Source organism: Quercus robur, chromosome 7 (assembly GCF_932294415.1).
Source record: "Quercus robur chromosome 7, dhQueRobu3.1, whole genome shotgun sequence".
Taxonomy (NCBI): Eukaryota; Viridiplantae; Streptophyta; class Magnoliopsida; order Fagales; family Fagaceae; genus Quercus; species Quercus robur.
Window position 1 is genome coordinate 31,744,368 of NC_065540.1, and position 17,674 is coordinate 31,762,041.

General features: G+C 41.7%; 1 protein-coding gene across 1 annotated transcript; it reads left to right on the top strand.

Moving 5' to 3' along the window:
- The first annotated feature begins 3,699 nt into the window (after positions 1-3,699).
- LOC126690893 (uncharacterized) lies at positions 3,700-5,168 on the top strand. Its single transcript, XM_050386008.1, has 2 exons — positions 3,700-4,354; positions 4,448-5,168. The coding sequence occupies exons 1-2, from the start codon at positions 4,204-4,206 to the stop codon at positions 5,143-5,145; spliced, it is 849 nt and encodes a 282-aa protein (XP_050241965.1). The 5' UTR covers positions 3,700-4,203; the 3' UTR covers positions 5,146-5,168.
- Positions 5,169-17,674: the final 12,506 nt, after the last annotated feature.

Consider the following 17,674-nt stretch of genomic DNA (forward strand, 5'->3'; position numbering starts at 1 on the left):
AACCCATTCCCTCCTTTTATAATGGAGTTTTCTGGGCTTCCCGGGGAACCATTGGTTCCCCTGTTTTACTCTTTTGCAAACAGAGCATGTCCTGTCCCCATCGTCTCGGTAAGTCCCTTTTCCATTTCTTCTCATTCTTTCCTTCTCTCAGTTCTAATTCTTTTGAAAGCTTCCGGTTGGCCATCTTCTTTGGGACGTGCTGAGGTATGCCCTTCTTGGCATCCCCATTTCTGGCGTCTTCCACTTTTCCTTTTCTTTATTATTTTGGGTGGAATCCTGTTCTGCCATTTTTGAAAGTCGTTTGTTATCATTCTTCTTCCCTGTCTTGGTTCCCCGAGGCCTTTTCTGTCTGTGCCATGAGAGGTCGCTCGCGTTTTGCTTTTATTTCTTGTTTTCTTCTTCTGTCTTCTTTCTATCGATCTGTCCCATTCTTCCTTTTTCTTTGTGCCTGAAGGGATTCGTGCTTATTGATGGTTCCTGAGGATCCTTGCCTCTTATACTTTGCCGTGGTCCTTTTTTTTTTTTGGATGCTTCTTTTTTCTGGGCTTCAGGATCCTTTGGGCCTTTCTTTTATTCCCTCATGGGTCTCCCGTATCTATTTCTTTGGGCTCAGCTTGAATTTTCCTTTTGGGCTGGACTTGTTCTTTTTTGGGCTTATTTCATTATGACCCTTTTTTTTTAGACCTCAACATTTAGCCCCCCGAGCTCGTGGGTTGCCTGAAGCCCACGCGTGAGTGATTTAGGTTTCCTAAGATTTTCGTGGGATCCCCTTTTTCTCAACTTCTACTGGGTTCCCTTCCCTTTTTACTTGGGATCCTGGCCATTTTCTGCTGCTTTTGGTCACCTCCTTTTTGCGTGTCGCACTCCCTTATAATTATTACTTTTTGCAGCTTCCTCTTTACACGGGACGTGGCAGTTGAGTATTTGAAGTAAAACTCCTCTACCCACTTTTCTCGTTTCCCGTTACTTCTCATTAATAATCGCTGATTAATCCCTTCTTCAAATTAAATTTCTTTTTGCAACTGGCGCGTCTTTCCATGAACTGTTTTCCCCAACTGCTATTTGCGCCTTTATTGTAGCCGTTTCATCTTATCACTTTGCTTCTCTGAGTCTTTCACTCTTTGAGTTTCTCTTTCCTTTTCTCTTCTTCTCTGTTACTCTGGTCTTCCTCCTTTTCGCACTTTCAATCTCCTTTCTTCTCATAGTACGTGTTGTTCCAATGGCTTCTTCTTCTTCTCGAAAGAGGAGAGAGCGTACTCCTAGTCCTTCTGAGGGTGAAGGTTCTTCTGGTTCTGCTCCGAGTGATTCTCACGAGGTTACCGAACGTCCGGCCTTCCCTTTACGAGATCCTTGGTATTCTCCCAGTTTATTTTTCCCTCATATATCTCATGGTGAGGCTCCTCCATCCCCTCATGTTTGGATGTTTTCTGGCCAAGCGGGTTTCGCTGGTTCCGCCCAGGTTCCTGACCCTAGAGAGATTTTCGATCTCCAGATTAGACAAGGAATTCGAGAGGCGGTTCCTATTTTCTTTGATTTTGTTCCGGGAAAGATTCAGGGCTGGCCTATATGGGTAGACAAGGAACTGTTTGATGCTGAGTTTGTGGGTCGCTTGGAGCGCGCCGGTATCCTAAAGGCAGTGGCTATTTTCAGAAACCTTGAGGGCTTCAGAGACGCCAAAGGGCTCAGGCATCTGGTGAATTGACGATCACCTTGGAAGATGTGGTTAATAACTTCCTCCTCCCGGTGTTTGGTGAAGAGAGCCCGTTTGATATTAACCTTTCTGGTGAGGATCTCGTGGTAGAGGATAAATTGTTTGGTCATTTTGGTGGTCGCGCTGCCTCTTCTGGTGGTAAGCCGGCTAGGATGGGGAGATGGGTGATGACCCTTTCTCGTGAGAAGGATAAGGAAGTGAGGTGGGCCGGTTTTCTGGCTTTTTGGCTTAGTAATTTTTTGTTTAGTGAGTTCCCTGGGTACGGAGTTAAGTCTTCGTTTTTTCCGTTGGCAATCAAGTTGGCTCGAGGCACCTAGTATCCTTTGGCCCCTCTGTTTTTGGGTCATGTTTACTCTCAATTGGACCAGCTTCATGGAGATGAGACTGAGGGTGATTCTTGTTATGTGATCACTTCATCTCTTCACTGTGCCATTCTTCAGATTTTCATGTGGGACCGTTTTGCAGCTACTTTGGCCAAGTGCAAGAATTTGAAATTTGTGAAGGACAAGTTCCAAGGATCCCCCGACATAGTGAAGGGTCTTTGTGGCAATTCTACCAATGCCTTTCCCATCATTTTTCGTTGGATTAGCTTGAAAGGTGGTGGCCTTAATCTTGTGGAGTTATTTGATCAAGCAGGGAGCTTACATTGGAGATCCCTTCGTGAGTTTGGTCCTGGCTTCGCGTGTGATTCTGTGTTGTCTTCTTTTTTATCTTCTACAGGTAATACCTTTGACTTGCGCCGTGGTGATGAGGGCAGTCTGGCTTATCTTGCCTACATTAGCCCCTCTTGGCTTCTTGTGCCTTCTTCAAGTGGCGCAAAATATACTCATTATTCAGCACACCAGGTGCTCCGACAATTTGGTTTTGACCAAGACATTCCTCCAGTCTTTAAGGACATGGTGCCATCCCTTCCTTCCTTGGATCCTTTCCTGAGGCTGCAGGCCTTTTCTTATTGGTCACGGAGGAGCCCCCAATTTGCAGTGCCTAACTCCTAGAGAGGAGTCTTTACTTCTAGCGGCTATACCAGTTATTGGAGAAGAGTACAAAAGTCTTTTGTTGATTATGTTGGCTCTGATACAGTTCGGGAAGCCCCGAATCCTAGCATTGTTTCTGCTCCGACATCCAATAGACGTTTATCCCTTCCTACTGCTGGGATTGTTTCTGCTGTTGCAAGCAGCAAGACTGGGTTCGCAGAGTGGCATGCCTCTAGGGGAGGTTGGGTGGCTTATGGACAGGACTTTCCTGAGACTTGGCTGGGTGATAGTCTCATCATTGGCGCTTCTTCTGGAGTGCCCATCAAGAAAGGTGCAATGGAGACAATAAGTGCTGCCACTGCTCCGAGTAAAGGTAAGGACGTCAGGCCGAAGAAAATGAAAGCTGTTGATGTTGGCGAAAGTACAGGGGTGTGGAGATAGGTTCTGAGGCAAAAAGAAGAAAAACTGGGAAATCTCAAGCACACTTGGCATCTCAGAAAGGCAAGGATGTCAAGGAACCTTTGGTTTCAAGGACCCGGAAGAAGACCAAGGTAGAGTCTTCTTTTTCCCAGGTTCCTGTGACTGCTTTAGTCCATGGTTCTTTAGGATCCTCTGGTTTGGTATCCCAGCCTCCTTTAGGACCCTCTGGGCGTACTCGTAATAAGCAAAAGACTTCCAAAGAATCTGTAGAGAGAGAGAGAAGGGCAAGACTTCTTTCCTTCTTCTCTTTTTTTTTTTTTTTTTTTTTTTTTACCTGTTCACCTTGTTGCACTTATTTCTATTTTGCTGACGAGTGGTGATTTCCTTTGCAGTCCAAGCGCAAGTCTGATCACAAGAAGGGTAAAAGCCAATCTTCTGGTGACGATGTGGTATGTGTGTGCCCTTTTTTTTTTTTTTTTTTTTTTGTTTTCTTCCTTTTGTTCTGACATTGTGTTGTTAGCATTTCCCGTTGTTTTTTTTTTTTTTTTACTTGGCGCTGCCTTTTCCTCTTCTTCTTCCTTTAGGTGGAGGTATCCCCTCCTATGACTGGCAAGGCTCTGGGAGAGGAAGCTATCATAGCTCTTTCCGTTATTTTTCCTGTTGTGGGTGAGGAGTCCCCTACTGGTGGTTCAGCTGAGGAAACCGGGCAACCGATGCAAGATTCCCAGGATTCTCAGAATCCCAAAGTCTCTAGGATCCCTTCATCTCAAAGTCCCCATCTTGAACGTACTCCTAGTCCTATCAGGACTGTGTTTCCTCAATCCTTATCAGATAAAGGCGCTTTGGGAGACACTACTTTATCCAAACAAACAGGTAAGCCTTATTTCCTTGAAATAACGTTATATCTTTATTTTCTTTTCCAGTTTTTTTGAGTTCCTCCTTTTCTTTCTCCCTTTTAGGTCAAACCAGTGAGAAATCCGCTCCCAATGTTGCCTCTTCTTTAGAATCAGAAAGTTCAGAAGGTGAGTGCGAGCTGCTTCCATTGTGTTTCCCTTTCTTTTCTTTCCTCCCCTTCGCTCTTCTCTTTCCTTTTCTTTTATGGCGAAGCCCCTTGCATCTATTCCTTCCTTTAGCCATTTTGCCGTTGGTCCTTCACCTTTTCTTCAACTTGCCTTATGTTCTTTCCCAGAATCCTCGGGGAAGTCAGGGGATCAAGAAGAAGAGGCTCTGCCCCAAGAAGCCGGAACTGGTTTGTCCATCTTTTTCCTTTTTTTTTTTTAAGAATAAATCTGTTTTTCCTTTTTTTTTTTTTTTTTTTTGAATATTGATACAGGCTTTGCAGGTTCTGAGCCTGTTATCCCTGAAGGAATTGTGAGACCTATTCAAGTTGCTGACCTTCATCCAGAGCGAAAGGCTGCAAGTCCCCCTGTCTCTGCAAGTGGTGACACAGTGATGGGGGATGCCTCGAAAGTGGCTGCCTCAGATCTTGATTCAGGGCTTTCCTCATTCCTGACTCGCTTTGATCTCTTGGAATTTAACAGTCTTCCTGCCAGCCACTTCCATATTTTTGGGTCTTCTTATGGCAGCTTCCTGCGCTTCTCTGTTCCTGTGGAAGGCCTGCTGCTGCTAGAGAGTCTGCTCAAGAGTCACGGGGATTTCACCAGTGGCTTTAGGGGAGGCATCTTTCTAGGCAATATTTTGGAGTTGCTGTGTGCCGTGCTGGTTTCCCTGAGGAATTCCTCTGTAGATTCTTTGTCTGAAGAAAAGTTTCTGGAGTGGAGAGGGGTGGTGCAAGACCTTCTGGAGGCCAAGTTCAATTTGTCTTTTCTGCTGAATCACTTGCGTCTGTTGGCTCATATGCTGTTTCAGAGGCAATCATTCAAGAGTATAAACACTGAGATAGCTGCTGTTGAGGAAGTTTTGGCTCATGCTCACAAGGTTTTACAAGACTTGAAGGTCAAGCGGCAGAGGATCCTTTCTACTTTGACTGTACCTGTTATTTCTCCGGATGCCTCCTTGTTGGCAGGCCTCATTCCTTAGCTTATTTTAGATTTACATAAACAATTTGGGGTTGTATAAGTTTTTTTTTTTTTGAACATTGCTATACTCTTTGCTTTTTTTTTTTTTTTTTTGTGTTTCAAAACTGCTTCTCATTTCTTAGTATGTGAATCTGCCCTTTTCTTTGATATATTGCCTTTTCTTTCCTATGACTCTTTTCTTTCCTGAGTCCTGGACCATGGTTTCCACAGGCTTCACTGTAAGTTCTGGTCCAGGTACCCGGCAATCTATTATGCAAGTACTGAACTGGGTACGCTGGTATCCTTTCCTATGTATATATATTTTTTGAGATACGGTCCCAGTTCATGAACTTTGACAGGTTCCCCTTTTGCCAAGTGCTAGGCTAGGTATCTTAGATACTTTGCTTTTATTCTGTGGTCCTAGACCTATGCACTTGGAACTGTTTGTGGGATATCTGAAATTATTTGTGAGGTGGATCCTGGGCCATATGTAAAAGGGTATTACATACTTTTTTTTTTTTACTCAGGTATCCTTCCTTAAATCTATCCAAATTTGATCTTTGCAGTATTTAAAGAAAGATTTAAATGTTGAAGAAACAAGAACTTCACTAAAACATGGTCATTTTTAAGGAACAAAAAAAAAAAAAAAAAAAAAATCATTTGGTGCAGTATTGACCACAAAGTGTCAATCTATCACATGTTCCTGAACAAAATTATCTTAGACCAGAATTCATGATAAAGGCTAAAAAATAAAAAGATAAAAATAAAAAAAAAGAACTTAGCAGATAGTGAAGCTGGTAAAAGGACCCTGAGGTACCGGGATCCCCTTATCCTTATGCATAGTATTGCTTCAGCCATTTCCCGTTTATGGGTTCTGTCAGGATTGTCCCATTTTCTTTGGCAAGGTAATAATACCCACTCTCATGAGCTGCATTGATGATGTAGGGTCCTTCCCATTTTGGGGTGAACTTGGAAGGCCCTGGCAGGTTCCTCCTCACGTGCTCCACCATCCTTAGTACTAATTGCCCTTCAGTGAACACTCTTGGGCGTACTGTTTGTGCATATGCTCTGGTCATTCTTTGCTGGTATCTCTGGCTCCTTTTCTTGGCCATCTCTCTTTCTTCTTCTACCCCTTCCAGATCTGCTAGCCTCTTTTCATTGTTTGCGTCCTCACTTTCTCCTTGATTTTCCTCCAGAATTACCCTTGGTGTAGGAATGACTAACTCCACGGGGCTGATGGCTTCTGTTCCATAGACCAGGGAGAATGGGGAAAATCCTGTGGCTGTCTTTACAGAGCTTCTACATGCCCAAAGCACATCTGCCAGATGGTCACTCCATTCCCTCCATACTCATGCTTCATTTTCTTAAGGATTTTCAACATTACCCTATTAGTAGCTTCAGCTTGGCCGTTTCCTTGTGGGTAATATGGGGTAGATCTTCTATGCTTGATGTGGTATGCTTCAGTTAATCCCTTCATATCTTTGTTTATGAATGAGGTTCCATTGTCACTGATCAATCTTCTGGGGATCCCGAACCTTGTAATGATGTGGTCTCAAATGAAATTTGCCACAGCTGCTCCAGTAGCTTTTTTCAAGGGGATGGCCTCTACCCATTTTGTAAAGTACTCCGTGGCTGCCAGGATCCATATATAACCGTTGGATGGAGGGTTTATAGGCCCTATGAGATCGAGCCCCCAAGTATGAAAAGGCCATGGCGTCGTCATATCATGTAGGACATTTGGATGAGTGTGAATTGCATCTCCTAGGACTTGGCAAGCATGACATGTTTTGACCAGCTCCTCAGAGTCCCTTTTCATCGTTGGCCAGTAATATCCCAACAACAGTAACTGCTTGTACAGCCTTCTTTTCCCTGGGTGACTTCCACAATCTCTAGAGTGTACCTCTTTGACTACTTCTCTAGCTTCCTTTGGTCCCAGGCACCTGAGGGGATCCCCATGGCATCCCTTTTTGAATAAAATGTCATTATGCAGGAAATACCTACACGCTAACTTTTTGAGCTTGTGGGCTAGTTTCCTGTCGGTTGGCAAGATCCCCTGAGCCAGGTATCCTATGAAAGGAACCCGCCAATCTTCTACAATAAACACCGCGTAGCTTTCTTCTTTATCAATTGCCAAACAACATTCCTGGCATTTCCCCTGTATGATTGCTGCTTCCTTGTCCATATCTGGCCAGTAATACTTCATGCGTTGCATCCTTCTGTATAGGCTGACCTTTTCTACAACTCCACATACTTGGGCGTGTAATTCTTCTAGTTTCGACTTTCCTTCTTTCTCGGTGATACATCTGGACAGTATCCCTCTTGGCAGCCTTCTATACAATTCTCCTTCTATCTGAGTGTAATCCATTAGTTCTTTGATGTTCTTTCTAGGACCTACCTCTTTCATCTTTTCTTTGACTTCGTCCCTCCAGTCCCACTGTTTGGACTCTCCGGGGTACATCCTTTGGAGGATCCTTACAATAGAATGTTCCTGCCTTCCTATTTTTATCAGCGTATCCCTCCCATTAAACGGTATTTGAGATCCCAGGGTGGCGAGCGCATCAGCAAACCTGTTTTCACTTCTTTGAGTGTATTCTATGCTGAAGGTGTGAAATTTCATCTCCAGCCTTTGTGCCCAAGTCCTGTAGGCTGCTAAGCTTTGTTCCCGTAATGCAAAGTTACCTTTCACTTGGGAGACTACAAGATTGGAATCTCCCAACACTCTCATATGTTTCACTCCTATGCTGAGTGCTATATTCAACCCAGTTAAGTATGCCTCATATTCAGCTGCATTATTAGAGCATGAGAAACCAAGCTTGAAAGACAGGGGCATGATATTCCCATTTTCACAGCTTAGTACAATTCCTACCCCATTTGAAGTTGCTGTAGCCGACCCGTCAAACCTCATGGTCCATTTCTTCCCTAGGATCTCCATCACTGCTACCTCACCAGGGATTTCTTCGCTCAGCGGGCCTTCCTCCTTTCCTGGGAATTGAGCTAGCAAATCTGCTATGACCTGACTTTTGACAGCCTTGGGAGTTCTTATACCTATATCATATTGTGAGAGCAACACTAGCCATTGTGTTATCCTTCCTGTGAGAAGGGGCTGGTGCAGGAGCGCTTTTATGGGGTGGGACTTGGTTACCAAGAGGATTTGGTGAGCTGAGAAGTACCTCTTCAACCTTTGGGATGCATAAATGATCACTAGGCAGGCTTTCTCTATTCTGGGGTACCTGGTCTCGGTATCCTTGAGTGTTCTGCTTACATAATATACAGGCTGCTCATTTCCTTGGTCATCTTCTTGTGCCAGCAAAGCTCCTATTGCCTGAGAGTTTGATGCTAAGTATAGCAACAGAGGTCGCCCACGTACTGGTGCCTGGAGGGTGGGCAGATGATTCATGATGCTCTGAATTCTTTGAAAGGTTCCTGCTGCTCTGTCCCCCAGGTAAATTCATTCCCCTTTTTCCACAGTTTGGATAGGCCTGCGGTAGCTGAGGCTAAACCAGACACAAATCTCCTAATATAGGAGACCCTTCCCAGGAAACTTTTGAGTTCCCTAACAGTAGTTGGTCTTCCCATCGTGGCGATAGCTGTGGCCTTGGCTGGGTCCACGCTTATCCCTTTGTGATGTACTAGGAACCCAAGGAACTTTCTAGCAAACACTCCAAAGGCGCACTTCATGGGGTTCATATGTAACTTGTACTTCCTGCATCTTTCAAAGACTTGCTCAAGTACTTGGAAATGTCCTGTTCTGGTTTTTGATTTGACCACAATATTATCTACATAATCTTCCATCTCCTCATGCATCATGTCATGGAAAATGGCTGTCATGGTCCGTTGATATGTAACCCCCGCATTTTTGAGGCCAAAGGGCATTACAGTGTAGTAAAAGTTCCCAATCGGAGTTCTGAATGCTGTCTTCTCTGCATCTTTGGCTGCCATGCGGATTTGGTTGTATCCACTGTACCCATCCATAAATGAGAACATTGGGTTTCCTGCAGCTGAATCTACAAGGAGGTCGATATTGGGTAAGGGGAATTCATCTTTAAGACATGCCTTGTTCAAGTTACGAAAGTCTACACAGCAACGGATCTGACCATTTTTCTTCTTCACAGGTACAATGTTGGAAAGCCATTTTGGGTGTTGGATGGGTTTGATAAAACTAGCTGTTAGCAATTTCTTGACATCTTGAACTATTTGAGCTTCTACCTCAGTGTGGAAGACCCTAGCTGGTTGGACTACTGGCCTCATTCCTGGGTCCACATTAAGAGAATGGACTACCAACCCTGGGTCTAGACCAGGCATTTCATCATAGGTCCATGCAAACACATCTCTGTATTTTTGAAGCAAGGTTACCAGTTTTTCTCTTTCTTGAGCCGCCAATTGACTGCTAATGAAGACAGGTTTTCGGGATCCTGGTTCTGTCCCTAAATCTATTTCCTTTAATTCTTCCACAGGCTGAATCTGGGCCTCCTTAACTAGTTCTTCTAGGATTCCTTCTTGGGCCATCATGCAGCTTGGTGGTCCGGGACCTTCCTGCACAATGCATTCGGGTCCCGCGCACCTTCACAAACGATAGATCAGCCTTCCCCCAGGTTCCCGCACCACCACACATTCTCGGGATCCTGAAGAGTTGGGCTCCCTCTTTTGTCTTTTTCTTTCTAGAAGGTTCCTCAGGTCACGGGTGCCCCTCCCTCCTTCTTCTTCTTCTAGGATAGGTGCCCCTGGGGTCCCCGGGGCAGGGTTCTCATCATCTGGCTCCAACTCATCATAGAATATTGTTTCTGCAAAGTTCAGTTCTCCCTGGCTGAAAGGATTATGGTTAGCAGGGATCCTTATGGGCCTTCCATTCAGTCTCCCTTTAATGCATTGATGGAACGTGGATGGAATAAGGCGATGTTTATGAAGCCACGGGCGTCCCCGCAACACGTGATAAGAAACTTCTGCATTAATCACATGAAACCTTGTCAAAGCTACTATTGGCCCTACCCTTAAGGCTAGCTGCACGTATCATTCTATTGATTCCACCGATCCTCCAAATCCTGTTATTTCCATGGGAGCCCTCAGGATCCTTCTGTCAACTAAGCCAACAGCTTCCAGGGTACTCAAGACTATGAGATTGAGTGATGCTCCTGTATCCACCAGTGCTCTTCTGACTTGAACGCCGTTTATGGTGGCCATTAGATAAAGGGGTCTACGGTGGTCTGGGTGCTCAATCTCCATGTCTTCATCAGTGAAGCTTATTGCATTGGTTGTCTCCAGGAAAGCTCGACTAGCATGTGACTCAGCTGTAAAGCATTTCATCCCTGAATCTGCTGCTATGCTCATGAGAGACTCTGTGGCCACCCTTCTTGCTTCTGGTCCGAATCCTAATTGATTGAATAGTGACCTGAACTTAGGATTCTTCTGGAGGGTCCTGATTGTGCTCGGGTGGAAGGATCCTTCAGATTCTCCTACTTCTGCTGGGTTCCTATGTATTACTACTGCTACCACCCCTTTTCCTTTGTGGTTAGGCAAGGGGTTCCTCTGCACTTCCGGCTCCTTCTGAGTGAGCTCCAGGGTTCCTTCTCTCAACTTTTTGTGGAAGAGTCTGCGAAGGGTCCAGCAATCCTTGGTGGAGTGCTTGACATAATTATGGATTCTGCAAAATAAAGGGTTCTTCCTTTCTTCTTCAGTTGGTGGTCTGGACACAGTGAATGGCCTAACAACCCCATCTCCAATCCATTTGTCTAGGACATGGCTTAACTCCTCAGCTGTACATGGGATCACTGGTGGTTCCTCGAACACCTTCCCATCTGGTCTCTTCCTTTTCTCTCTTACTGATGCTGTCATAGCTTGGGATGCGGGCAGTCTTTTTGTCCTCATAGTTTGCGCCGTCCTTCTGGTTCTCTGTAACAGGTCAGCAAACTGCGCGATACATAGGTTTTCAAGGTTGAGCCTATAATCAAAAAGCATGTTGGCTATACAGGTTTCCACGAGCTCCTTTTCTTCATGGTCCCCATAGCAGTCTAGGGACACATCTTCAAATCTTTTGGTGAATTGAACAGGATCTTCTCCAGGTCTCTGCCTCACCATTTGCAGATTCTGGAAAGTGATTTTGTCTTTACCAGGGTAATATTTGGCGCAGAATTTTTCCATCATCTCATCCCAGGTTTTGATGGACCCGGGTCTTAGCGTGGTGTACCAAGTGTATGCCCTATCCACTAAGGATTTGGCGAATTCCCTGAGACATAATTCTCTGTCTCCTGCATAGGGGCCCATAGTGTGGACAAACCTACTCACATGTTCCACGACACTTCCGTTCCTCCCATCGAAAGGATGGAACTTTGGGGGTTCATACCCCTTAGGGTATGGTTTGCCAAGAAGTTCTGGAGGGAACGGGGGATCCCGAGAGAATTACTTGGGGATCCTTGAGAGTTTTTCCCTTTCTTGCTCCAGGAGGGCATTGACATCTGCCAGTGTCAAGTACTGAGGGTTGGCTCTTCCTCCCACTGCTGACCCTTCTTCTGGCTGTGTCCCATCTTGTTGGCCAGTAGGGGGAATATTGTCTCTGATTTCCTGTGTCCTGCCCTCTTTGAGAAGACGAACTTCTTGCTCCAGATTCTTTAACATTGCTGTCATCCTGGCCATGAGGTCTGGTTCCTGCCTTGCGTGTCTTTGTTCTGACACAACCTCCTGTCCTACCAAGGGTATCCCACCTCCTTGCTTGGAAGCTATCTCGTTTTCTCCTACGGGCTCAGAGGCCGTAGGTGGCACATTAGTTCCTTTACTGTTTCTTTGTCTTGGAGGCATTCTCTGTGAAGGGGTTGCTTCTTCCTTCTTCTTTGCCCAGTCCCCAGTGGAGTCACCAAAATGTGAGAGTGCCCTTTTCGTGACACTCAGGCTCAAGGATCCCGGGCCTAAATGAAAATGAGGATTTGGTGGACCGGGTCTTGACTCACCGTAGCTAACGAGTTGTTTAAGAATCAAGTGAAATGCAAAGAATACTCCTGACAATATAAAGAAAATGACAAACAAGGATATCGAAGAGTGCCAAAAATTAACAAGGTAAATTTAGAAGGAAAGAGACAGGATTAGCAAAGCGATAAAAATTAATGCTGTGGGGATCCTGGGAAATATGAAGCAATGTTTCATTAATACATTATCTGTTTGATTACAGAAAGCTCACTAGGACGTGATACAAGGTTCAATCAAGCTCAAAAATTGCAGTCTTGAATGACTATTTCAGCCTTCAAAACTTGTAAAGTTTGATTCTCGTTGAATCCGAGTATGTGCAATAGTGGCTTTTACAGGATACCGGGAAGCAATATTTGTTTTTCCCTTAATATTTTCTCTTCACTCTCGATTTTTCTGATAGTTTTTCTAGAGAATTTCTTCTTTCTTATGTTTCTCACTTTTTCGCTGCTCCCTTCTTCACAACCCATCCCCTCCTTTTATAATGGAGTTTTTTGGGCTTCCCGGGGAACCATTGGTTCCCCTGTTTAGCTCTTTTGCAAACAGAGCATGTCCTGTCCCCATCGTCTCGGTAAGTCCCTTTTCCGTTTCTTCTCATTCTTTCCTTCTCTCAGTTCTGATTCTTTTGAAAACTTCCGGTTGGCCATCTTCTTTGGGACGTGCTGAGGTATGCCCTTCTTGGCATCCCCATTTCTGGTGTCTTCCACTTTTCCTTTTCTTTCCTATTTGGGCGGAATCCTGTTCTGCCATTTTTGAAAGTCGTTTGTTATCATTCTTCTTCCCTGTCTTGGTTCCCCGAGGCCTTTTCTGTCTGTGCCATGAGAGGTCGCTCGTGTTTTGCTTTTATTTCTTGTTTTCTTATTCTGTCTTCTTTCTATCGATCTGTCCCATTCTTCCTTTTTCTTTGTACCTGAAGGGATCCGTGCTTATTAATGGTTCCTGAGGATCCTTGCCTCTTATACTTTGCCGTGGTCCTCTTTTTTTTTTGGATGCTTCTTTTTTCTGGGCTTCAGGATCCTCTGGGCCTTTCTTTTATTCCCTCATGGGTCTCCCGTATCTATTTCTTTGGGCTTAGCTTGAATTTTCCTTTTGGGCTGGACTTGTTCTTTTTTAGGCTTATTTCACTATGACCCTTTTTTTTTTAGACCTCAACATTGATTTTGAAGTGTATGGTTTTTTAACCGTATATGTGGTCACTCTCTTGGAATTGAAGCAAACACTAAAAGACTTTTAGGACTTAGAAATCTACAGAGCACTTATCAAACTACTTTATTAGATAGAAAGAAAACATAGAAGGGAGAAAGAGAGACATAGAGAATGAGAAAAGACTTATAGATGTAAATACAAATTGGTTAATTGTTTCGGTGGTGATGTGTCAATGGTGGACAATCAGCAAATGAAATCAAGTCACACATTAAGTCTTTGAGTTATCATGACTCATATGGCAATGACACGTGGCAATGTATTTTGTACGTTCAAAACACACTTTATCTAGGAACGCTCAAAAGTTTGCATATCCAACGAACACTATTACTCAAAGAATTTACATAATAATGTATGGTCAAAGTATGCAATTTTTCAAAAAATGCTCAATCTTTTGCATGAACAACGTTTACAATTTTTCTAAAAAAATTGCGCATTGAATGAACACTATGACCCAAGCAGTTTACTTAATTTTGTAAGTGCGAATTACGCAATTTTTCGAGGAACTCTCAAAATTCTGCATGTTCAACACACACAATTTTTCAAAAAACATATTGCTTGTCCATCAAATACAATTACTCAAAGAATTTACAAAATTTATACATTTAAACTACGCAATGTTTCGAAGAACGCTCAAAATTATGACGTTCAACATACACACTTTAAAAAAGAAAAGATCATCTAATGAACGAAAAAGTATTTTGTATCAAATGATATCACGTCATCCATATCAAAACTCAATAAATGAAAGACATGTGCAAAAATAACTACCCACTAACACATGTCTTTCAATTGTTAATGGATCGGTTTTTTTTGCTGACATGTCTCACATTTATTGGATTTTAATACCGCTGACACTGTATTATTTGATACCAAATACCTTCTCCTAACGAATAGTGTCATTCAAAGAATTTACATAATTTTGTACGTTGAAAGCATGCTATTAATTGAGAAACGCTCAAAATTTTGCATCTCCAACGGACACAATTTTTCAAAAAATTTTGTGTATTTAACGAACACTACTACTCAAAGAATTTACATAATAATATACATTCGAACTTTGAAATACGCAAATTTTCGAAGAATGGTCAATCTTTTGCACATTCAACGAACACTATGACTCAAACAATTTACATAATTTTGTAAGTGCAAATTATCCAAAAAAACGCTCAAATTCCGCACGTTCTTCACACAATTGTTTTTCTTTAAAAAAAATTGCACATTCATCAAACCCTATTACTCGAAAAATTTACATAATTTTGTATATTTAAAATACGCAATGTTTTGAAGAATGCTCAAAATTATGTACATTCAACACATTCATTTTTAATTTTTTTTTTTAAATTTATAAATTTGTGCATTCAACAAACACTTTTACTCGAAAAATTTATATAATTTTGTATGTTCAAAATATACTATTCATCGAGGAACGCTCAAAATTTTGCACATCCAAGGAACACAATTTTTCAAAAAATTTTGCGCATTCAACAAAATCTATTACTCGAAGAATTTACATAATTTTATATGTTCAATGTACGCAATTTATCAATGAACACTCAAAATATTTCACGTCCAACGAACACAATTTTTCCACAATTTGGTGCATTTAATGATTATTAAAAATCATAGAATTTACATAATAACTTACGTTCGAACTATGCAATTTTTGGAAAAATGCTCAATCGTTCGCACGTTTAACATCCACAATTTTTCTAAAAAAATTGTACATACAATGAACACTATGACTCAAGCAATTCACATAATTTTGTAAGTGCAAATTACACAATTTTTAGAAGAATACTCAAAATTCTACATGTTCATCATACACATTTTTTCAAAAAAAAAAAAATAAAAAAAATTGCACATTTATCAAACACTATTACTTAAAGAATTTACATAGTTTTGTACATTAAAAGTACGCAATGTTTCGAAGAACACTCAAAATTACGCATGTTTAACGTACACATTTTTTTAAAAGAAAGTTGTGCATTTAACGAACACTATTACCCGAAAAATTCACATAATTTTGTACGTTCTGATGCAGGGGATGTGTTGGGCTGTTTGTGTATGATTTAGAAATAATGAAAGGGCTGAGTTACTTAGAACAAATTGGTAGGTTAATAAGTACCTTTGCAAGAACACTTAGTTTCAAATAGCACATAAAGGCTAACAATTCATTCAACTACCAAAAATGATTTACAAAGAGCTTACATTCTCCTACTTATTCTAGTTGTTTGGCATTGGCAGCCTCTAGATGGTTGACAAGTGTCTAAATCCTATAGGCTAATGCTTAAGAAATATTCTAACTAACTAACTAACTAACTAACTAACTAGTTACAAGTGGATTAGGATATAGGCATATAGTTGCTTGAAATGCCCTGTATCAGGACTCTCCCTCTTAAGAAGCACTTGATCTCAAGTGCTCTTGGTTGCTACACGATTTGTATGAAGTTATAGGATGATACAGTTGCCTTGTATGATGAATTTGCTGCTGTTGCAACACACTAAAGGTTGATGCTTCTGCACAACCAAGTCCTACACAAATGAAACACCAATGTAGATGCATTTGCATTAAGAGGACTCACTTTCTTGAAAGCAAACTTGTCCTCAAGTTTGGTTGACTTTTCAATTGTAAAACATGTACACCAAATTGAACATTAAGTGTTTTGCTTTGCTAATGATCAATCATGCATATTTTGACACTACTAGGCTTTATTCTTCACTAGAGAATCAACCTTCTTCATCTTGACTATTGGCTTGGGGCTTGCCTTCCCTTTCATTGGTTGCAAGGAGTGTGGATGCACTAGCTTGTACATGTTATGTGTGTTGCACCTTCTACCCACAATAGTTTCATATGATTTTTCACATCTATGTAACAGATGGAACCCATTCATGACTACCTCCTCACAAAGAACATAACATTTATGTTGTCTATCATCTTCCACTTCTTGTTTTAGAACTTGCATAACCCTTGTTGCTAATGGAGATTCATTTGCTTCCTTAACAACAACATTTGCTCGTTCTTTCACATACTGACCATGCACAGATTCTACCATACTTATTATGCTTTCGGTCAATTCTTGTCCTCCCTCACTAATTTGTTCTTTAATGTAGCTATTAAAAACAAGATGTCCAATGTCTTGGTCTTCTAACTCTTTAACCAGAAAGTCTTGATCTTCTATCTCTTCAACAACCAATGTTTCACCCTTTGACAAAACAAGTTGGTTCTTGGCTGGTACCTTGGAAGCCTTACTTGATTTAGCAACATTTGATCCATTTTCAAACTTCTTGGTGAAGTTGGATGTTGCATCACCACTTCGAGCAATGATTTTAGAACTGAAAGGAACTGATTGTGCCCCCTTGACTTGATGATTCTCAATCAACACTACCCTATTGAAAGCTTCTGAAACAGTCTAACCGTTTTGGAGGAAATGGACATCTTGGATTTGCACTTTGCTATAAAGGGTATGGTTGTAGTTGAAGCCAAGAATTGTTTTCTAAGCTTCTATTTCATCTTCTCCCAAGTATGAATCTTGGTTTTTCCTCTACTTAATCTTTGAATCTTCAACTGCTCCCACCAAGATCTCGCATTGCCTCTCCAATTAGTTGCTGCCAATTTAACTTTCTTGGATTCTGGAATATCATAACAAGCAAAGATCTCTTCAACTTGGCTAAGCCAATCCATAAACTCCTCATGATCCAAGCTGACATAAAATAGAGGGAATCCAATCTCCAATCTTGATTCCCAATTCTGGTTTGGCATCTTTGGTTGAACCATCATAAGACTGCGGTTATGCCACTCTTGTTTTTGCTTAGGAATATGAACAAAGAACTGCTCATAATCCCCCCATTTGAAGTTGCACTTCCAGCAACATCATGTTGATTGTGTTGTTTCCTATCTCTTCTCAATTGTTCAGTCAAGGCTTGTAATTGCCTCGTCAACAATTCCACTTCAGTGTCTAAGCCATTTTGAACCCTTTTACACCTTGGTCCATTAGCTACAATATCATCTTCCTTTACTACAAGAATAGCTTGCTTCTTGCTCTTATCCTTCCTTGTCTTCCCAAACACCATGGCTTCTTGCTACTACAAACTAATTGCGAGTCGTAGGAACTTCTTTTTTTATATGTTGAGAAGCATGAGTCATAGGAACTTGTGCGAGTGTGTGAGTTTTATTGTAATTTAGTTTGAGTTATGTATGTGAGTAATCTATGGACTATATTGTTCTAGCTGTAATATGTGTTTTATTTTATATATTTTCTTATAAAGTTCCTCAATTTCATAGTTCATATTGTTCCAAGATTGCTTTCGGACAATTAAGACGATTTTTTTAGTCAAAGATAAATTTGTATATATATAATTTGGTTTAAAAAATATAATGTTGTTATACTAGACGA

Coding starts and splice junctions, on each gene's coding strand:
- LOC126690893 (XM_050386008.1), top strand. CDS start 4,204: ATGGCGAAGCCCCTTGCATCTATTCCTTCCTTTAGCCATTTTGCCGTT. Junction 4,355..4,447: donor GCCCCAAGAAGCCGGAACTG/GTTTGTCCATCT, acceptor CAGGCTTTGCAG/GTTCTGAGCCTGTTATCCCT.